The sequence below is a fragment of the Bos taurus genome, chromosome 11 (assembly GCF_002263795.3).
Source record: "Bos taurus isolate L1 Dominette 01449 registration number 42190680 breed Hereford chromosome 11, ARS-UCD2.0, whole genome shotgun sequence".
Lineage (NCBI taxonomy): Eukaryota > Metazoa > Chordata > Mammalia > Artiodactyla > Bovidae > Bos > Bos taurus.
The window spans coordinates 10,046,319-10,069,566 of record NC_037338.1 but is presented as its reverse complement, the minus strand read 5'-3'; the positions used below and the strand labels follow the sequence as shown (position 1 = coordinate 10,069,566).

Sequence of the window (23,248 nt, the reverse complement as noted above, 5' to 3'; positions counted from 1 at the left end):
TGCCTGGCCTTACCATCACCCTGATACCAAAACCAAAGATGCCACACAAAAAAAGAAAATTATAGGCCAACATCACTGATGAACATAGATGCAAATATCCTCAACAAAATTCTAGCAAACAGAATCCAACAACATATAAAAAAGATCATACTTCATGATCAAGAGGGCTTTATCCCAAGGATGCAAGGGTTTTTCAATATATGCAAATCAATCAATGTGATACACCATATTAACAAACTGAAAGATAAAAGTAATATGATCAACTCAATAGATACGGAAAAAGCTCTTGACAAATTCAATACACATTTATGATAAAAAAAACTCTCCAGAAAATAGGCATTAAAAAAAAATCTCAACATAATAAAGGCCATATATGACAAACCCACAGCAAACATTATTCTCAATGGTGAAAAACTGAAAGCATTTCCTCTAAGATCAGGAACAAGACAAGGATATCCACTCTCACCACTATTATTCAACATAGTTTTGGAAATCCTAGCTACAGCAATCAGAGAAGAAAAAGAAATAAAAAGAATCTTGACTGGAAAAGAAGAAGTAAAACTCTATTTGCAGATGGCATGGTACTATACATAGAAAACCCTAAAGATGCCACCAGAAAATTACTAGAGCTAATCAATGAATATAGCAAAGCCACAGGATATAAAATTAATAACATAAATCTCTTGCATTCTTATACACTAACAATGAAAAGTCAGAAAGAGAAATTATCCCATTCACCATGGCAACAAAAAGAATAAAACACCTGGGAATAAACCTACCTAAAGAGACAAAAGACCTGTATGCAGAAAACTATAAGACACTGATGAAAGAAATCAAAGATGACACAAATAGATGGAGAGATACCATGTTCCTAGTCAGTATTGTGAAAATGACTATACTACCCAAAGCAATCTACAGATTCAATGCAATTTCAATCTCTATCAAACTACCAATGGTATTTTTCTAGAATTAGAACAAAAAATTTCACAATTTGTATGGAAACACAAAAGACCCTGAATAGCCAAAGCAATCTTGAAAAAGAAGAATGGAGCTGGAGGAATCAACCTGCCTGACTTCAGACTGTACTCCAAATCTACAATTATCAAGACACTGGCACAAAACAGAAATATAGACCAATGGAACACTGGCATAAAAACAGATATACAGACCAATGGAACAAAATTGAAAGCCCAGAGATAAATCCATGCACTTATGGGCACCTTATCTTTAACAAAGGAAGCAAGAATATATAGTAGAGAAAAGACAGTCTCTTCGATAAGTGGTGCTGGGAAAACTAGACAGCTACATGCAAAAGAATGAAATTAGAACACTTCCTAACACCATACACAAACATTAACTCAAAATGGATAAAAGACCTAAATATAAGACCAGAAATTATAAAACTCTTAGGGGAAAACACAGGCAGAACATTCTTTGACATAAATCACAGCAAGATCCTCTATAACTCACCTCCTAGAGTAATGGAAACAAAACCAAAAATAAACAAACAGGACCTAATTTAACTTAAAAGCCTTTGCACAGCAAAGGGAGCTATAAACAAGATGAAAAGATAACCCTCACAATGGGAGAAAATAGTAGCAAATGAAACAACTGACAAAGGATTAATCTTCAAAATATACAAGCAGCTCATTCAGTTCAATACCAGAAAAACAAACAATCCAATCAAAAAGTGGGCAGAAGACCTAGACAGACATTTCTTCTAAGAAGAAATACAGATGGCGAATAAACACATGAAACGATGCTCAACATTGCTCATTATTAGAGAAATGCAAATCAAAACTACAATGAGGAGTTATCACTTCACATGGGCTGGAATGGTTATCCTCCAAAAAAATCTATAAACAGTAAGTGCTGGAGAGGGTGTGGAGAAAAGGAAACTCTCTTATACTGTTAGTGGGAATGCAAATTGATATAGCCACTATGGAGAACATTATGGAACTTCCTTAAAAAATGAGGAATAAAACTACCATATGACCCAACAATCTCACTACTGGACATACACCTTGAGGAAGTCATAATTAAAAAAGACACATGCACCCCAATGTTCATCACAGCACTATTTACAATAGGTAGGACGTGGGAGCAACCTGGATGTCCATTAACAGATGAATGGATAAAGAAGCTGTGATACATATACACAATGGAATATTACTCAGCCATAAAAAGGAACACATTTGACTCAGTTCTACCAAGGTAGAGCCTATTATACAGAGTGAAGTAAGTTCAGAAAGAGACAAATATCGTATATTAATGCACATATATGGAATCTAGAAAGATGGCACTGATGTACCTAACTGCAGGGCAGCAGTGGAGATGCAGACACTGAGAAGAGACTTGTGGACACAGCAGGGGAAGGAGAGGGTGGGGCGAATTGAGAGGGTAGCATGGAAACGTATACATTACCATAGGTAAAATTAAGTAGCCAGTGGAAATTTACTGTATGATGCAGGGAGCTCTGTGATAACCTACAGGGGTGGGATGGGGTAGGAGGTAGGGTGGGAGGTTTAAGAGGGAGGGGACATATGTATACCTATGGCTGATTCATGATATATAGTAGAAACCAACACAATACTATAAAGCAATTATCCTCCAATTAAACAAGATAAATTAAAAAATAAAAAATTTAAATGGTATTTATGGACATTTATTGAGAACCTGCTGTGTTCCATGTACTGTTCTAATCATGGGAACTATAAAGAAAAATGAAAAGCTGCTGTTCTCAACAAAATCATTATTGGCATAAAGTACTACTTGAATTATATTGAAAACATTCCTACCAAATAAAGAAAATGAGAAAAGAAAAAGAAAAAAGAAAAGAAGACTGCCTGGTCTTGACTTCCAACAAAGAGAGATAGCAAAAGAAGAGTTTCTACTCTAAACCTAAATTTGAATAAGGCTGAGGAATTAGTTGGTAAAATGGGGAAGTGGTAGAAATTTCAGGAAAAGGCAACCATGTTTTCCTAGAGTCTGGGTAGTCAAATTTATATCATAGGCTTTAACCAAAACCATAGGATCATATATTTTAAAAACAAATTGAAATATACTTTTCTCCAAAAAGAAACAGAATGCACAAAGTCATTCTGGTAAATACAGGCATCCAGAAAGGCCTCATTGCAGGAGCAACATCTGAGCTGAGTCCTTCAGAATGAGGTAGAATTTGAACAGATGGAGATAGGAGAAGGGAAAACGTGAAAAAAAGTTCAGTGGTGGGGTGATTTTAAGTTTGTATATTAATTTGGTTGGACTGTATGATATAGGAAGGAGAATAACGGGAGGCAAGGATGGAGTTTGACTACCTAGCTAAGGAATATAGACTTTAAAATATGATTAATAGGAAGCCACAAAATAGTTTTAAGCTGAAGAGTGGCAGGATCAGTGCTGTGTTTCAAGAAGATTAATCTGGCAGCAGTATGGAAAATGGATTGGGAAGGGGCAACACTAAAAGCCAAGTTAAGCAATTACTGTAACATTAAAGGAAAGAGGGGAAGGGGACTTGACCTAAGATAATGATAAGAAGAATAGAGAGGAAAAAATACATACAGTAGATGTTATGGTGTTAGAGCAGGCACGACATAAGTAATCAGGTGACATTAGGGGAATGCTTCAAGAAGATTAAGCTGACTTAAAGAACAGAGCAAATTAGGAGTGACAGATTGGACACAGGGAAGCAAATTAGGAGTTTACTGAAGAAGTAAGTCTTGGTGAGAACAAGCAGTGGGAAGGGGGAGGGAAGAACAGTTACAACTCCTGAGAAAAAATTTGATATGACTTAGGAATGAAATGGGTGTAAAGGGTGAGAAGGCTGAAAGTGACTGAGGTTTCAAGCCTGGGTGAGTAGACAGTGGTGGTGCTGCTATTAACAGAAAGACAGAAGTTAGAATGAGAAGTTAGCTGGAGGGGAAACAACAAAGTGAGAAACAGAAGGAAAAAAAAAAGAAGTCAAAAGATTTACATGGGGAGCCGATGACATCAGATTCTGAAAGAACATATGAAAGAGGTGTGAGAAAGAAGTGCTGAGAACTTGTAAAAATAGGATCAGGAAGGTTAAAACTCTAAATAAGTCTTGTCACATAGTAGGGACTCCAAAAATATTTGGTGTTGAATGAATGAACAGAAGCTTGTGAATTTTTCCCTCCATAACACACTGCCTTTCAGGCTTTTTGCTGCTTGGAGATGCCACGTGAGAAGCAAGAAGGGAGAGCCATTCAAACACTATTTTGCTTCTTTCCTTTCTAGAAGAGGAGAGTGGTCTTTGATCTGATGGAGTGGAGCACAAGAAGCACAACATGGGTAAGGAAGGAAGTACCTCCTACCAGTTTAAGTGAATTCGAGTCCAGTGAAGTACAGAGGCACGGGGTGTTAAGTGAAGGGAGAAGGATTAGCTTTGGTGCTGTAGTCTGTGTTTATCTGGCTACACTGGTAGCAGAAACCAAGGAGTTAAAAGTATGACACATATTTTTAAAAAGTACGTAGTCAGCAGAACTACATTCAAATTCTGACGAGATCACTTCAGTAGCTGCGTGACCTTTGGTAAGTCACTTGATCTCTTTAGTCTTCTCTATCTGTAAAAATAGGGATAGCAATTTATCTCATGGAATTACTGTGAGGATTAAATGAGTTAAGATATGCAAAGCACTTGGTTAAGTGACTAGCTCTTATTATAATAAGTGCTACCAAAAATGGGTATCTGCTAGACTTGGATCAACTACATACTTGTGAGTTTGCATGGGAGAGGAGTGCTAAAGAAGAGGTCTCTTTGGCCTCTACAACTATACCTGGCACACGGTGCTCAATAAATGCACGCTTAGTTGCTCAGTCCTGTCTGACTCTTTGCAACCTCAATGACTGTAGCCTGCCAGGCGCCTCTGTCTATGGGATTCTCCAGGCAAGAATACTGGAGTGGGTTGCCATTTTCTACTCTAGGGCATCTTCCCAACCCAGGGATCAAGCCCGAATCTTCTATGTCTTCTGTATTGGCTGGCGGATTCTTTACCACTGAACCGCCTGGGAAGCGCTCAATAAATATTTGTTGAACGAATAAATATGGATTCTCACATCCCAAGTTCAGAGGCAGAGAGACTCTAATCTCATGTAATGTAAGCCAGGATGGAAAAGAATAGTCTTTCCCATCCTTACTATAAACTATTATTGCTACATAATACCTCATTGCTTGGGTGAATTGTTGTTCTTCTAACCTTTCCCCTATTTCAATTTAACAATTCTTCTATTTAGGACATTAAAGTTGTTTCCAGTTTTTTACCATTGTAAATAACACCGAGATAAACATTACCATACCTATGGTCATACTTTTCTCTCTTTCCTCACTGTTTTCTTGGGCTATATTCCTGGTAGTAGAATTAAAGTGTTGAGGGTTACCACTTTTCAGAAAATTTATACTCCCTCTATCAGTGTATTAAAATGCAAATGTCTGTTTAAGATATCATGTTCAAAAGAATGTATTGAAGCCCCTTGAGAGAAATTTCTCCCCAGTAGATCTCCAAGATCCTGAGGAATCAGGTAGAGTATAGTAAACTGAGTGGTTGGGCTTTAACAGTCAGGAGGTATCTGTTGCCTCTGCTCTGCAAAGATAGGAGATGGGTGTTCGTCAGATAGGAAACAGGAACTTAGTGGGTGGACCTAAAAGGGAGTGTGGGCTTTGAAACAGGAAAAAAGAAGTCTGCTTCTGATAGTGAAAGAGACACATTATTGTGTTGTCTTGATCTCCCATATCCTACTGGGTCAAACTGTTATTCTGTAGCCACTAAGTAGTTATACTCAACCCTGAATTGCATTTACAGTTTTTTCATTTTGCTTTCTCAGTGTTGTATTACTGTTTCATGTGTATGATCGTTTTAGATTTTTCATTTCAGGAAATGGTAAACCAGAAACCAGGCAGTTATTTGATACTTTCCTCTTTCTCTCTCCCTATATCCAATCCTTCACAAGTTCTCTTTCTCTAAAATACTGCTTTAATTGGTTTACTTTTCTCATCTTGACTTCAATATCCAATACCAAGCCAAAATCGTCTCTTGCCTAGACTATTTCAGCGCCCTCCTACCTTATTTTCTTGTTTTCATTTTTGCTTTGGAAAGTTCATTTCTAAATTTTGGCACAATTAATCATTTAAACATTTAAATAGATGATGTCATTTCTAATGATTTCTTTCTGTACATAAAGTCCCACGTTCTCAGTTTGGGCTACAAATCCTGGTATGATTTTAGCCTGCTCACTTTTAGCTCCTCACCTTTTGGTTCTCTCTATTCTTGCTCATTTTGTTTCAGTCACAATGATCATTCCATTCTTGATTTGAGGATCATCTCTTTCTGGCCTTTGGGTCTTTGCACATGGATTTCTCTGCACCTGGAATGGTCTTCCTGCCACCCTTCACCTAGCTAATTCCTTCATCTGGCAGATCTCAGTTTAATCGTCACTTTTATAGAGAGGCTATATTTTAGCAAGCCCTTATTTTCCTTCATAAACTTCTCACAATTAGGAATATACATATTTAATTCTGTCTCTTTCATTAGAAAGTTTTTTGAGACCACAGATAATGTCTACCATAATAGATTGAATATCTGGGACTTAGCACAATTTCTAGCATAGACTATGTGTTCTTCATTGAAATAAACCATAATATCCAGCATAGTGATAGGAAGAAAATAGGGTTTAAGATATAGTTACTTAAGGACAATTTCCTGTTGCCATTAAAATGTAAAATCAGGGATTTTTAAGTTTAGTGTCATATAACGGAATTCAGGAATTATTCTCTATAGCATGAAACTAACAAAGGCAAGTCATACTTGATCCATATTTCAAAGTATGTCCAGTTTTTCTCTATCCTCTGGAAGACTGGGACAGATTTGGGATCAGGGCAGGATTAAATTAGCTGCTTCCCTCTGGTGGGTACTTTAACACTCTTCATCACCTGGTGACATGGGCACTCACCAGTAGGCTGTGACACAAAGCATGGAAATGCTGCTGATTTGTTTCCAGCTCATCCCATTCCAGCCGCCAACAGCTTGTGGGTCTGAGGATGAAGGGGAGTCCATATGTCAATGATTCGCAGACCCCACTGGATTTTAGAGCCCTGGGAAGAGACAATGGAAGTATGAGGCTCCTTCGTGATATCCAGAACCTGACCCAGATCCACTTAAATTTAGCTTAAGTCTAAGACTCTATTGTGAAATCCTTTAGGTTAGGGCCTGTGAATTATTCACCTTAGGATGTACCTATCAGGGTATATGGCACACAGCAGAGTCTCAAAGTCTGTCAATGAATGAATGCAGCACCTATTCTGAGACCTCAAGACTCTGATGGGTATTTCCTCTCCTGAGCTTACTCTGTCCCATTCATTCCTGCTGCAGCAACCACATTATACAACAGTATGCTAACTATCTGCATCCCAGACCTGGTTCTTCTGTGGCAAGATGCTGACGGAAGACACAGTTAAGAAGAGATTTCGTTTAAGCAGTTTCCCCAGCAGCATCCATGGGCCCAAGTCCATAGACAAGCTTACTCAGATACCTGCATGTGGGCACCGTGACAGAACTAGGAAGCAGTAAAAGTGGTCTTTGCCATCATTCCTAATTCAGCTCTGGAACTGATTCTCTCAGAAACAAGAATTCTAGTACTTAAAGAAATGGAAAGGTGGGGTAGATCCTAGGTGCCACTCGTTCCTTGATGATCAGACCTCTGTCCTGATGTCTAAACATAGTAGGTGTTTAATAAACATTTGCTGAATGGATAAACATTGCTCTGTTTATCTTTTTTTCCTCTGCATTCTCAGAGACTTTCTGGATTTCCAGTCTTCATCCAGACTTTAGAATATTCTACTGAGACATATCTTTCACTGTCTCCTCATTCATCTCCACATACTGAGCAGCCTGACCTTGCTATTTCACGCCCACACCTGTAGTTGCTACTCTGGAATTGACCCCCTGCTGCCTGACACTTGGGGATGCCCATGCCCTCCCTCTATCTTAGTCTTCCTAGCTGGAACCAATAAGAATAAATATTTGCATGGATTAGGGAGGTTCTCTTGGACCATACTTGATCACCCGGAGCTTGTAACAAGAGGCTGGTGACTGGGAAACCATCTGGTAGAGGGTGCTGAAGTCTCCTTTGGGGTCATCCATCCTCAAGGAGCCATCAGCTGTTCCAGGGAGTAGGGATGGGCTGAGAAGTCGTTCTTGGAGATCACATTTCAGGCACACTGCAATGAAAATGGCATTTGGGGAGGGATTGTTTGTCACAAGTTACCTCAGGCTATATGATTAAGAGAGATCATCTGCCACCCATTCCGTGTCCACCAGGCAAGTAAGGGTTGGGAGGCAGGAAAGTGGACAGAGGAGCAGGTCTGAAATAATATTGCTCTACATAACAGGTAACTTTATTTTCTGGGTGTGACATGATTTTTTTTTCTTGTTTTACTTCTGGGCTGGCTGAGCAGTTTCCTCATAGTGAGAGATCTGGCTTGTGATTGAGTCCGAGAGGAATGTGTGTCTGCTGTGGAGGAGGCAGTTAACACTGCAATATGCAGGGCCTTTTGGCAATCAGAGAAGGAAATGTTGCCCCTCCTGCTTCCCTGTGGCTAAGCTTTGGCAAGACTGCAGGTCAGATGAAGGAAGAGCAGGAAAGCAGAAGTCAGGCAGTCAGCTGACAGCTACTGCTTCTGTGTGAGATCTTCCAGGACACTCGAGGGAGGGGGAGGACTAAGTTCCTGAAACGGTTTATTTTATAATTCCCCAAGTGAATAGAACCTTTTGGACCTTGCAACATCACTATGGCAACATACAACACTTCTGAGGGTGTTCCGACTATGTATGGGTTATTCATGGAGGTTTTTTATGCTTCCGTAAGCTTCTTCTCCAGCAGGCATGTTCACATGTCACAGTGTACAATGTTCTGTTGCTCTGGATTTGAATCCTTGATACTATGAAGGTTTTAAATGAAATATATATTGGGTTTAAGTATTGTTAACAAACTATGAATATATGAGTGTTCTGTACTTGTGAGAAGGTTAGCTGTTGATGTCAGTGATTTATGAAATGACTGAAGTACCTGCAACATGAGGTAAAAACAAAAGTAGAAATAATGTAGAAAGAATAGGTCTAGCTGGGCCTGGCAACCAGACCTGGACATCACTTCTGGATGAGAGAGCTCTTGGCCAGGTGTGTCCCAGAGCCCAGGAAGTCATTAGGAGGGACTCTGCCTAGGACTCCTGCTACTGCTAAGTTGCTTCAGTCATGTCCGACTCTGCGACCCCATACACGGCCTCCTACTAGGCTCCCCCGTCCCTGGGATTCTTCAGGCAAGAACACTGGAGTGGGTTGCCATTTCCTCCTCCAATGCATGAAAGGGAAAAGTGAAAGTGAAGTCGCTCAGTCGTGTCCGACTCTTAGCGACCCCATGGACTGCAGCCCACCAGGCTCCTCCGTCCGTGGGTTTTTCCAGGCCAGAGTGCTGGAGTGGGGTGCCATTGCCTTCTCCGGCCTAGGACTCCAGCTTCCCCTTACTTCCTCTGTGCCTGACTGCTTCATTGTTGGGTCCTTGGGTTTTAGGATTAGACAGCTGTGCTCATCTGACTGAGGTTCTTGACTTTGGCTGCAGTAAGAATCACCTAGTGAACTTGTAAAAGGTACGGATGTCTGGCCCCTACCTCACACCAGCAAAACTGGGATCTCTGGGGCTGGAGCTGATATTGTATTTTTAAAAGTTCCTCATTTGATTCTTACTGTAGCCAGGGATGAGAACTAATGGAACCGTAGTCTCAGCAATGTTCCAAACCTGGGAAAGGTGTTTTAGCAGGGTTTGAGTCTAGAACCAGATATGCTTCTCATCACTCAGACCCAGGTGCAGAGACAGCAGAGACCAAGAATGAGAAAAGAAGTTCATCCGAGGCAGACTATGCTCTGTCAGAAAGAGGCCTCTGAGGAAGCATCTAGGGAGAGGGTGAAGGAAGCAGGTAGTGTTGGGTGGAGAACCTTGTAAAGAGAAGTCAGAGTGAACATCTGAAGAGCAGTCCTCAAAAGATTATATATTAGGAGAGCTTAGGGGTTTAATTAGCTTTTTTTTTTTTTCCCCTTAGGGAAACACATTTCTAGAAATTCACATAAAGAGCAATGCATCAGTTTTGTGAACAATGGGTAACTATAATATGGTCTTTATTGCGCTTGTTTAAACTCTCATGTGGGTCATACCCACCCCAGGAGAGGCCTACCTTCTTTGGACATCATTCCAACTTGTGCATGAGCATCTGGATTCCAGTGAAGATGTTTTCAGCAGTTCTACCACCATCCTAGATCTAAGTTCTACCACCCACCCTGAAGACCTGTGGATTTCCAAAAAATAATTGCAGATGGAGATAAACATTCTGGGTCTGACCCTGGTGTTGAAAGCCACGGGAAAAGAGAGGGCAAAGCAGAGAATTCTCAATATGACCATGGGCAAATGCCATGCGGCAGCAGAAGAAAGGCTGGTTGCAGGAGATTCTGGCTCTGGATGGCCCTAGCCCTCCTATTGAGAGAAGTGCCCAGCAGGATGCAGGTTGCATGGTAGGTAAGGGCCCAGGCTCTGGAGGTGACAGACCAGGGTTTGATGAATATGCTTTGGGCTGAGAGTAATCAAATGTATAAAATATAGATTTCTAATCCTAAGAGTTAAGAATGGGATTCAGAGTTGCCTGGCTTCAGATTTTGGCTTAGCTATTAATTTTCTGTGCAGCCCTGGGGGAATTTTTAATTCCTCTGAGTGTCAGTTTTCTCATCTGTAAACAGGGATAATATATTTATTGATTTTAAGACACTTTTTTTTTTCACTTAGTGTCTCTGTATGGAGAAGGCAATGGCACCCCACTCCAGTACTCTTGCCTGGAAAATTCCATGGATGGAGGAGCCAGGAAGGCTGCAGTCCATGGGGTCGCAGAGAGTCGGACACGACTGAGTGACTTCACTTTCACTTTTCACTTTCATGCATTGGAGAAGGAAATGGCAACCCACTCCAGTGTTCTTGCCTGGAGAACCCCAGGGACGGTGGAGCCTGGTGGGCTGCCGTCTATGGGGTCGCACAGAATCGCACACGACTGAAGTGACTTAGCAGCAGTGTCTCTGTATATGTCTTACAATCACCATGGACCAGGCAGACAGTCTTAACCCTTACTTACTACTCTAACCTGAAAGAACTCTCTCAGTAAGAATAAAATAATATTTCTAAGTGATAAAAAGCAATGTGTCACATTTAATTGGAATTGTTTCTCTTTCTTGGTGGTACATAAAATAATGGTATGTCTTATAATTGACACCATCTAGGCTTCCCTGGTAACTCAGACGGTAAAGAATCTGCCTGCAATGCAGGAGACCCAGGTTCTACCCCTGGGTTGGGAAGATCCCCTGGAGAAGAGAATGGCAACCCACTCCAGTATTCTTGCCTGGAGAATCCCACGGACAGAGGAGCCTGGTGGGCAACAGTTCATGCGGTTGCAAAGAGTCGGACACGACTGAGGTGACTAACACTTTCACTTTTAGATTCAATGGCATGTGATAACAGTACCTGCATCATGTTGCTGTTATGAAGATGAAATAGGATAATGCAGGGAAAGGAGTTAACACTGTTTGGGAAAAAATAGATATGAAGTGAGCAACTGGTCTTGGGCAAAGCAGGTGGAATGGAGGCCATGGGAAGATTTTACACACAAAGGAAAGACAGGAAAATCAAGAGAAGTTGTTAAAGGCATCACAGGCCCTTGACTGAAATGGGGGGGAAGGGGAGATAGATTAAGAACCCAATGGCTATCTCTATAAAGAAAGGACCAAGGTGTATCCTCCCCTTTGGGGACAGAAGTCGGTATATCTATTTTTCTCATTAAGCACACACTCCTAAAGGGGAAGACACAGTTTAGTCTTTTCCCTTTGAAGCTGTGGCTGACTGTACTGATGGGTCCATTTGCAGGTCCTGCCACCCAGGTCTTAGGCCCACCTTCAAAGGGGATGGAGACTAGAAATGGCTTTATTCCTACAATCCTGTGGGACCTGAATTAGGTATCACTGCCGGCTGGAACAGTATCCAGGACCTTGCTGGCACGCCTACAGCACTGGATTGACCTCTTGGTTTCCACAACCGCCAGAACGGACTTTGTTAACAGCGTCTAGGGCCACTAGTTGAACTCCCTGGGGCTTGTTCTATAGTTGCTTTAGTTCCCCTCAATTTGGTGTCTTCCTGTTGAGAAGATCTCTATTTAATCATTTAGTTTTGGTTCCTTTCCTCTCCTTACGGGCCCTATTCATGTTATTGAGGTACCAGCTTACCTGAAATTATGTCAATAGTATCTGCCACATCAAAAATGAAAACTTGAGAAAACATATGATCATTGTTCTCTCATGTAGTGTAGCTGATGCCCTATTACTGAGGTGTTTAAGTCTCTACACTGAAACTAACTGGCTCTTGCTGTCTGGGTTTAATCAGGTTCAGTTTCCTAATTGAAAATTAGAAGTTTAGAAATTCTCATGCTGACATTGGACAGCCTCATCCACTCCTCCTCCAGTCCCTAAACCTCAACTACTCTGTATTCTGATGACTTTCCAATCCTAATTCTAGACTAGGATAATCACTGTCTATGTAATATATCTTTTAGGGAGAGTGTACTTGAATCATCTCTGGTTCTGGAAATGTTGCTGATACTCCGTGAAGGAAGAAGAAGGTGAATATGTTCTTGATCTGTTCCGCTGTTATGCAGCCAGGCTTTGAAGAAAATCTCCATGCTGACAATATCACTGTCTATAGTCTGAAGATCAATGTCAGTTGCCAGGACAGAACTCTCTGCAGAAGAAAGGGAAACGGTAGTTACAATGTTTAATTCTTTAGTTACAAATTTTTAAAACTATAAAATATTAAAAGCACCCATTTTTGAACCTGTCAATTCTACCTCTAGATATCTAGCCTAGAGACATTCTTGGATAGTACCCAAAGAGACACATGCAAAGATGTTCAGCACAGCATTGTTGCAAAAACAAATAATCAAAGCCCCAAACAGAAAGCTATTCAAATGCCCATCAATAGGGAAATATTTAAATAAATTATGGCATAGACTATGGAGTATTATGCAGCTGTTAACAAAGTTAAATGTACTGACATGGAAAGCTAGGAGATAGTGAATAAAGAAAGTTCTAGAGCAGAGTATAGTGTGACTCATTTATATAAAAATAAAACTGTTAGCCTAAATACATACATATGTATGGAAATGCCTTTTACAGAGCTCTGGAAGTCTACTATTAAATTGTTAATGGTGGACTGGAGTAGAAATGGGGCAGAATTCTGAGATACATTCACTTTATATTATTCATACTTCTATACATTTGAATTTTATTGTATTTATGTATTTTATGTATTAAAAAACATTTTGGAATATAAAAACAGCCAAAAATAATATAGCAATTCAAGTTCAGTTCAGTTCAGTCACTCAGTCATGTGCGACTCTTTGTGACCCTATGGATCTCAGCACAGTGGGCGTCCCTGTCCATCACCAACTCCCGGAGTTTGCTCAAACTCATGTCCATCACGTCAATGATGCCCTCCAACCATCTCATCCTCTGTCATTCCCTTCTCCTCCTGCCTTCAGTCTTTCCCAGCATCAAGGTCTTTTCCAGTGAGTCAGTTCTTAGCATCAGGTGGCCAAAATATTGGAGCTTCAGCTTCAGTATGAGTCATTCCAGTGAATATTCAGGACTGATTTCCCTCAGGATGGACTGGTTGGATCTCCTTGCAGTCCAAGAGACTCTTAAGAGTCTTCTCTAATACCACAGTCCAAAAGCATCAATTCTCCAGCACTCAGCTTTCTTTATGGTCCAACTCTCATATCCACAATGCAAGTTAAATAGTTAGTTAATAAGGTCTTCAATTTTATGTTATTGTTTCACAGTGAAAATGTATTCAATTATTTCCTCTGTTATAAAACATAAATTTTAAAAGACTAAAAGAGAAAAGATGAATTATAAGCTCCACCTTCTGATACAGAATTATACAAGTTTGCCATTGGTGTATCTCACAAGTGTGATTAGCAGCCAAGAAGCCAGGGATGGGCTGGTGGAGTGTGATTTGATTCCCAATCTGAATGAATGGGACTAGGTAGGCGGGGTGATGAGACTTTGATGGTCTATTTCCTTATTTAGGCAACACTAGCTCAGGAATTGGGATCTGGATCTGGACATAAAGTTTGTCAGTAGAAGCCAAATATAAGGTGACAGAGGAAGCACAGAGAGAGGAAATGAGACAAGAGCTGGAAAGAAACTGAAGAGGAACCTGGCTTTTTTTGCCTTACCGTGAGGGACTCTCAGAAATACTTTTACAAAGGGCCTAAGAAAAGTCAGTCGCTCCAATGAATTAACTTCTATGTATGACTCATGGACCCCAAGGAGAACGCTGGTTTATTTCTAGAACGACATTCCTGAGGACAAGTCTGCAGAGGTGGCAGACTCTCCACACGGAACAAAGGGCTTCAGTCCAACGTGTTGGCACCCACACGGGGAAAGTGTGGTGAGACTTAAGTGACTTCATGTCATATTTATCGACTTATTATGTGGCTGAAAATGGGCACCAAATGCATTTCTCTTTGACCCAGTATAATTAAAACTTTACCACTGGTTGCGCTCGCCTTCTGAGGTGGACCATATTCTGCCTATGGGATGTGAATCTCTCTAAATAAACTTGCTTTCACTTAAAAAAAAAACTTCTACCATCTTCTGTGAATAGTTATGAGGATTCATTAGCTAATGAACTCATTCCATCAAGCAATAATATTAATTATGTACTACATAGAAGGTGAAATACTATATAAAGATATATGATACTCTTTACCTTAATGAATTTATAAAGCAACATTATTCTTGACCATTTCTCCTTAAACTCTCGTCTACTCCACTATGTTTTCAGGTACTACAGTGATAAATATGAAGTCATCATCAAATAAATGCTCCTCATAAGTGAGGAGAAATGTTCTTTTTAATAATGGGAAATTTATTGTGTCATAGGAAAAAGAAGAAGTAATTTTTCTGAGTCTGGACTTCAACTTGAGTAATAAGTAGGGAAATGACTGAACAGCTTCTCTTCAAAGAAGCAAAACAGTTATTAAAGTATAAGGAGGCAGATATAGAACTAAATAAATGAAGTAGAAAAAAGGATCTTAAAAAGTAGAGCAGATGATACTGCTTTGAGTTCAAACAACAGAATTTTGGAGAAGGCAAGTGTTTCTTTTTTTCTCCCCAGTGAAATGGTAAAAGATTAGAAAATTCCTACCATGGGTATGGGGACAGAGCAAAGTATCTCCCCATTAAGAATCTGGAAATAAGAAAAATAGGGGTTTCCTCAGATAGTTAAAAAATAAAGTCAATACAGAGTGACGAGGTCAATGAAAAACAGTCACTTTAAAAATAATGGCTTATAGACCAAAGCAAGATTTGGCTGGAGCCTATGGATGGTACGGGCTCATTCAAGGAATGAATGATCCATTAGAAGGAGAGAGGGTTGACCAGAAATGGAGCACGGAGAAAGGGAGGAACAGCGGCAGATGCTGGCCTCGATCAGCCAAGCATAGCTCAGAGGAGAGGGCGTGCTAGCTCAGTGAGGAGCCCCAGCGGCAGGAAGGCAGGATGCATCTGTCAAGCTTCTGCTCTTCTTGGTTATAGTGGTTATGGCCCTTCCTCTAAAATATTCTGGCCAACAACTTTAGTCTTGAGCTTGATCAGGCGAGTCTATCTCTGAGAGGATGTTGATAAGATCAACTTTCTGACCCTGTAAAGCTGAAGAAGCAAGTCTGAAACATGGCACCTCTGAAGGAAAATGCCAGTCTTCCCTGCAGACACACCGTCAATGTTGCTAAGTTCTTTCCAACTTCTTTTTGTTTTGTAATTGAAAGTTTGTACCTTTTACTCTCCCTCAGCTATTTCTCTGCTCTCCTTACTATACTTCCTGTTTATTCCCTATATCTACACCTCTGTTTCTGTTTAGTTATGTTTGTTCATTTGTTTTGTTGTTTAGAGTCTACATATAAGTGAAATCTGAAAGTATTTGTCTTTCTCATTTCACTTAGAAAATAGCTTCTACGTCCACCCACGTTGCTGCAAATGGCAAGATTGACTTCTTCTTCTTCTTCTTTTTTTTTTTTTTTTTACTATGGCTGAGTAATAGTCCATAAAGAATATTCCACATCTTCTTTATCCATTCATCTATTGATGGGCACTTAGGTTTCTTTCATATCTAGGCTACTGTAAATAATGCTACAATAAACATAGGGATGCATATATCTTTTAAAATGAGTGTTTTTTCTTCAAATAAACATCCAGGAGTGGAACTGATGGATCATATGGCAGTTCTATTTTTAACTTTTTGAGGAAACTCCATATTGTTCTTCACAGTGGCTGGACCAATTTGCATTCCACTAACAGTGCATGAGAGTTCCCCTTTCTCCACATTCTTGTCAACATTTGTTATTTGTTGTCTTTTTGATGATAGCCATTCTGACAGGTGTCCAGTGATTGTGGTGATTTGCATTTCTCTGATGATTAGTGATGCTGAGCATCTTTTCATGTGCCTGTTGACAGAGCATGTCTTCTTTGGAAAAATGTCTTTTTAGGCCCCTTACCCATTTTTAAATTGGGTTGTTTGTTTTTTGATGTTGAGTTGTATAGGTTCTATGTATATTTTGAATATTAATCCTTTTTTAGATATATCATTTGCAAAAAGCAGTAGGCTGCCTTTTCTTTTTGTCAATTGTTTCCTTCACTGTGCAAAACCTTTTCGGTTTGCTGTAGTCCCATTTGTTTATTTTCACTTTGCTTCCCTTGCCCGAGTAGACATATCCCCCAAAATATTGCTAAGATTGATACTGAAGAGTTCACTGCCTGTGTTTTATTCTAGAAGTTTTATGGTTTCAGAGCTTACATTTAATATTTTAATCCATTTTGAGCTTATTTTTGTATATGGTGTGAGAGTTCTTTCCAACTTAACCTATAGGTTCTTCAGAGAGCCACTGAGTAGAGCTTCTTCCTTTGAAACAGTTCTCAGTAATCGCCAGAGAGCTATGCTTCAGGTTTGAGGGGACCGTCTCAGAAACAGTCACATTATCCAAGCTAAACAGTAATATGGAAACCAGAACACTTTAGAGGGGGAACTTCTTTTCCATATTCTCTGTCACTGGTCAAGGCATTCATTTGTTTGTGCCTGAATTATAGCAGTAGCCTCTTAGCTGCCCCATCAAACTCCATTCTTTCCCCTCTGGTACTTTTTACTACCAATTAATTTTTCTGAAACAGTTTCACCAGATCCTTCCTTTGCTAAGGAGCACATACTGCCTTTCTGCTGTCAGCTTCTTTATCCTCTTCACTCATTCTGAACCATTTGTTACTACTCATTATTCCTCAAATACTCCCATGTGCATGTGCTCAAGTGGCCAAGTCGTGTCTGACTCTTTGTGACCCTATGGACTACACAGCCCACCAGACTTCTTTGTCCATGGGATTTTCTAGGCAAGAATACTGGAGTGGGTTGCCATTTCCTTCTCCAGGGCATCTTCCCGACCCAGGGATTGAACCCATGTTTCCTGCGTTGGCAGGCAGACCTTTTTTTTTAACCACTGAGCCACCAAGGAAGCCCTTTCATACATTCCTCCTTTTTTCCACTTGTTGAGAGCCTATCAACACCCCTGCCCCTCCATCCTCCAGCTTAGTAGCTTGCATAGAGCTGAAGTTCAGCAAATGCCTATTCCTCAGCTCTTATTACTTTTTCCTGTAACTCTTCTGCTTCAACTAAATTAGTCTCCTTGCCATGTTATTTCCTTCCTTAGTGCTTTTTCAATCTATGGCCTGCAATTTCTCCAGAATTCAATTCAGACTGACTTTTTCTAGGAAGTTATTAATTATGGGCTTAATTATGGGCTTCCCAAGGTGGCACTAGTGGTAAAGAACCCACCTGCCAATGCAGGAGACATAAGAGAGGCAGGTTCGATCCCTGGGTTGGGATGATTCTCTGGAGAAGAAAATGGCAACCCACTCCAGTGTTCTTGCCTGGAGAATCCCATGGACAGAGGAGCCTGGCAGGCGGCTCCTGCCATGGTCCATATGGTCTCAGGGTTGGACACAACTGAAGCGACTTAGCATGCAGGCACATGTTTAATTATATCCTCCCTATCTGACTTTAATCAGTAGCCCCTGAGCATCTGTGGGCTTCGTTTGGTGGAATGTAGTAGAAAGACAGGGTTTGAATTGTGGCTTGAAAGTTGTTAGCTATGTTACTTTGGCACAGTGGGGAAAGCATAGCCTATTTCATAGTTACAGGATGCATAAGAAATGAGATGATTACCTATGAATGGCATATGGCAGAGCCAACAAATGGAATTTTCTTCCTTTTCTCTCATCAACAAAATGAGTTGCTCTTACAGGAAAAGAAGATACTTTCCTTTTTAAAAAGTATTTTTCCCTCTACTTGCTTATCTTGGTGACTTTCTCCTTGCCACCAACAAACATAAGAACATCAACACTTGGTATTGTGTTCTTTATAAATACAACTAAATGTACTAAACCTGGGGAATGGGGAGGAGACTTCTCAGATGACAATCAGCTCTCATACTTACTGGTGAGCAGGGTAGTCAGTGGGACTGGTCCTACTGAGGTTATGAACTAAAAGTTTACTGGAGTCAACGCGTGGCTCTCATGCACCCGCTCTGGCTCTGAGTTGTTTGGGTGTTCCTGAAGACCTGGTCTGTTGCAGAGTAGCGGTAGCCAGCATTTTCATTCAGTTTTTAGACTTACTCTGCCACCCTGTGGCCATAAGCAGTGATATCCTTCACTGAGCTAAGTTCTGGAAGAGCCACAATAATGGGAAAGACTAAGAAAACCTATGAGTGCTGAAGAATTGATGCTTTTGAACTGTGGTGTTGGAGAAGACTCTTGAGAGTCCCTTGGACTGCAAGGAGATCCAACCAGTCCATCCTAAAGGAAATCAGTCCTGAATATTCATTGGAAAGACTGATGCTGAGGCTGAAACTCCAATACTTTGGCCTCCTGATGCAAAGAACTGAGTCATTTGAAGAGACCCTGATGCTGGGAAAGATTGAAGGTGGGAGGAGAGGGGACAACAGAGGATGAGATGGTTGGATGGCATCACCGACTCAATAGACATGAATTTGAGTAAACTCCAGGAGTTGGTGATGGACAGGGAGGCCTGGCATGCTGCAGTCCATGGGATCTCAAAGAGTTGGACACGACTGAGCGACTGAACTGAACTGAAGAAAACCTAAGAGTAATAAGGTAATGCCTAAAGCAATGCTTCTCAGAAGTCAACCCTAAAATAGGGTTACAAAATTGAAATGTGTTTAAAAGGGGAGAATTTAATACTTTAACACACACCTAGAATGTCTAAAGAAGAGGCCCAGGAAAATTGTGCTCCTGGCCAGTCCTGCACAACCTCCCCATTCCCACAAAGGTCTTGACCTATATGAAAATTCTATTTCTTTCTGAATGACTATGATGTTACTTGTCCTTTGGTGTCATGGATGGGCTTCAAGGGTTCTGGGAACCCTTGAAATTGAATACAACTCAGTTTGTAAGAGCATAGGTGTATTTTGGTCGGGGTGGAGGAGATGGTTAGGTCCTTCGCTTTTATTAGATTCTCAGAAGAGCTCTGTGACCCTCAAAATGTCAAGAACTGCTACAGAAACTATGTAATCATGGTACCTTAGCTTTCTGGGTCAGTTTACAATCAGTGCTATCTACTCTGTGAATACAGGAGTGGCTTTAGGATGCTAACAACTAGGATAAGTAATCAGAGCAGACAGTTTGCTCAGGAATAACTGTTCATGTTCATTCAACCACAGTTTTTAAGTCAATAACTGCAAGGGGATAGTCTCTAACACATCACAATGTTAGGGGCAGTCCAGCTTGTCTTTCTGAACTTATAAGCCTCATTTGTGGTGGTAATGATTGAGCCCTGGGAAAAAGGAAAAGCCTGTTGAAAGGAGGTGGTGGGGTTAAGGCAGTGTGTCCTCTGTAGAGAAGTGAGCATAGCACTGACCAAGTGGTGATCATCTTCTTAGGATCCCTGTCTATTAGAGGGGTTAAAACATCAGTAGAAGTGTAATGAGACAGAGAAAATTCATTTCTCGGAACTAGTCTCAGGGAGAATACTACTGCCATTCATTCATTCATTCACTTATTTAATTTGTCATTCAAATGATTATTAGTACCTTCCATGAGCTAGGCACTGCTTGGGGTCAACAATGAAAGAGACAAATTCTTTGCTTTTATGGTGTTCCATTCTAGTGGGAGAACAGACAATAACAAACACACAAAATGGAAAGCAATTACAGATAATAATGGGTAACTTGGAAGAAAAATAAATCAGGATATTTGTGTGTGTCTGTGAACTTTTCTCTTGGTTGGCCAGGGAAGAAGCATGCTCTAAGAAGATAACAGCTGAGCAGAGACTTGAACCAAGTGAAGGAGGGAGTCATGAAAACATCTATGGAAAGACTGTTCCTTACAGAGGAGTCAGCAAGGTCAAAGGTCTTAAAGTGAGAATGACCTTGGTATATTGGAGGACTAGCAAGAAGGCTAAAGCAGAAAAAGGGAGGAAGTGAGGACAGGCAGGTAAGCAGCTGAGGTGAAGGATGAGATCTCCTCAAAGGAACACACTCATGTAACAACAGGTAGTCACTACACCTGTTTCTAAGAAGGGTGGGTTCCATTATTGCAAGCCTTGACTCTGCTTAGGGAAGAAGTGTGCAAGACTGGGGCAGAAGAGAACCCGTACTCCTTTCCCTTTACTTCTTTATAGCTCTTGGCTCCTAAACAATTGTTGAATTAGTATTCTAAAGACACTTGTTTGAAGGTGTGCCAAACTGCTAGCTTGTGTGAGATACCCATGTCTCAGTCCAGGCTTCCCACACATACTTTCCTGTCCTGTGGTAGTAATGGGCAGTGTTCGAAAAATGAGAGAGGAATCTGGGAGTCCCGTAAGCAGAACTCAAGCAGAGACCCCTCAGCTTGTAGTGGACATGCCTCTTTTCCAGCCCTAGTCAGTTACCCAGAGAGTTTTACAATGGAAGGTCAAGCTGGTGCAGCCTAAGGTGGGCTAAAATAAAAAGGAGGCTCGAGTGTTAACTAAAGAATGTAATACTAATGATTCACAATGGATGAGTTACATTATTAGAGATAAAATAGGGACGTATGGGCATCTCTAGCTCTGAGACATGCCTTAATATAATTCCCAATGTAAAATTTCAGCCCTTAGTAAGTAGATGAATTAGAAAAAAGAAATGTTTCCAGAGCAATTACTTTGGCTGGGAGAGCAATCTTTTCAGAATTGTTCCTAAGGGTGCAGAAGCCTGTGACTGGTTGTAGGGACTTCCCAATGGGAGAAGCTGCATGGGATCCTCACACATCTGGAGCCGTGGGAGCAACACCCCGTGACAGGAGTTGACAATATTCCCTGCCATCCAATCCTCTTTTTTTTTTTTTCCCGAGCCACATGGCTTTCTAGTTCCTGACCAGAAGTCAGGAAGCACAGAGTCCCATCCAATCCTGCTTTGAGATGCCTGACTTGCCCTGCCCTGGCCAGCCCCAGTAGAGAGATCTTGTAGATGCAATAAAGAGGGTCTTGGTTATAGACGGGTATCTGCATGCCTGTGGATACCAGATGTAGCACCTTACCCACCTCTATAGACCTAGCATTAGCACAGGGTCTGGAATACAACAGGGAGCTCGGCAAATGCTTCACTGCACAAATAATCATGGCCAATATGCTCCTAACTTCCTCGTGATCTTAGACCACTTCTCTCTAAGTTCAATTTCTTCATCTATAAAGTGGATGATGATAACACCTAGGCTTAGGGTTCATTTAAGTATCAAATGATGATACTGGAAAGCACTTTGTAGACTTAAAAGCATAACTAAACTATAAAGGCTGAAACAGCAGAAAGCTGCCTCCCAGCTGTCTGCACATGAACATTTAGTTACATTTCTTTCCTCTTTTCTTGGTGACATTTTTGTCTTCAATAATCATATTATATCATACTTATATGATTCAATTTGTAAGAAAACATATTTTATCTTTGGGTCTCAATTAGCTCTATTTTCATTTTACTGAGAAAAAAATTACGACTCACATGCAAAAGGGGTTGATCACTACTGACTGAGACATACCAAGATCTAAAGCACAGTTTGACTTGGGAAACACAAGACTTAGAAGGTATTTAAAAAAAGAATTCCTTTTCTGCACAAATTTACGTATTCTATAAACTAAAAGCATTTAATGTAAATTGCAATGCAAATTAGAAAAGTGGATTGGGAAGAAGTGTTTTCAAAGGCACTGCGGTGCTGGAGGAGAGCAGGGGAATGGTTATTTAGGAAAAGGAGGAAGTGGGATTAAGATGACATTAAATCTATTGATGTGGCCCTGATGCCAATGCAGTAGACACGAGATTGATCTCTGGGTTGGGAAGATCCCCTGGAGAAGGAAATGGTATGGCCCTGAGAACTCAGACCAAGGAGCTTTGCCTTCTTAATGCCCAAGCAAGCTAAGAGAAAGATCTACTCTGAGGTGAAAATAAAAGTTGGAGGAACCAAGAAAGACTGTAAGACTTACTGGGGACTTAGGTTAAGTCAGGAAATGTTTTTAAAAAAAGGGACAGAAACTACAAAAAGTCCTAAAACATATCCCAAACAACAGCAATAAAAATCTAAATAACAGTTTTGTAATCCTCTATACATGTATGCATTTTTACATTATTAGAGGTATATCTTCAGGGTATTAGATTTTTAGAAGTGAGAGTCGTGAGTCAAAGAAAATGCCTAAAAAAAAAAAAAGCAAACGCCTAAGTAGTTTTGTTAGATACTGCCAATTATTGTTCAATGGCTAAGTCGTGCGTGTCCAGCTGTTTGTGATTCCATGGACTGCAGCATGTCAGGCTTCCCTGTCCTTCACTATCTCCCAGAGTTTGCTCAAACTCATGTCCATTGTGTCTATGATGCCATCCAACCATCTCATCCTCTGTTGCCCCCTTCTCCTCCTGCCCTCAATCTTTCCCAGCATCAGAGTTTTTTCCAATGGGTTGTACCATTGTATAGTCTACCAGCATTGAATGAAAATGTAGCGTCACCAACAGAATGTGTTGTCATACTTTTTTTGTTGTTGTTGTCATACTTTTTAACTTTTGTCCATTTAAAGGTGGGAAATGGTATGTTGG

General features: G+C 40.6%; 1 protein-coding gene and 1 long non-coding RNA gene across 3 annotated transcripts in view; one reads left to right on the top strand and one right to left on the bottom strand.

Moving 5' to 3' along the window:
* The window catches only part of M1AP (meiosis 1 associated protein), a 95,524-nt gene that overhangs the window by 15,368 nt on the left and 56,908 nt on the right, over positions 1 to 23,248 (bottom strand). For both annotated transcript variants that reach the window (XM_024999361.2, XM_059891706.1), the window contains 3 exons: positions 12,661 to 12,834; positions 8,071 to 8,233; positions 6,967 to 7,108 (listed from right to left, as the gene is read on the bottom strand). In XM_024999361.2, coding sequence (XP_024855129.1) covers positions 6,967 to 7,108; positions 8,071 to 8,233; positions 12,661 to 12,834 — 479 coding nt within the window. The remainder of the gene's footprint in view (positions 1 to 6,966; positions 7,109 to 8,070; positions 8,234 to 12,660; positions 12,835 to 23,248) is intronic.
* LOC132346545 (uncharacterized) lies at positions 3,718 to 12,734 on the top strand. The gene is made up of 3 exons (XR_009496376.1): positions 3,718 to 4,311; positions 11,328 to 11,520; positions 12,650 to 12,734. It is a non-coding gene; the product is annotated as an uncharacterized lncRNA (long non-coding RNA).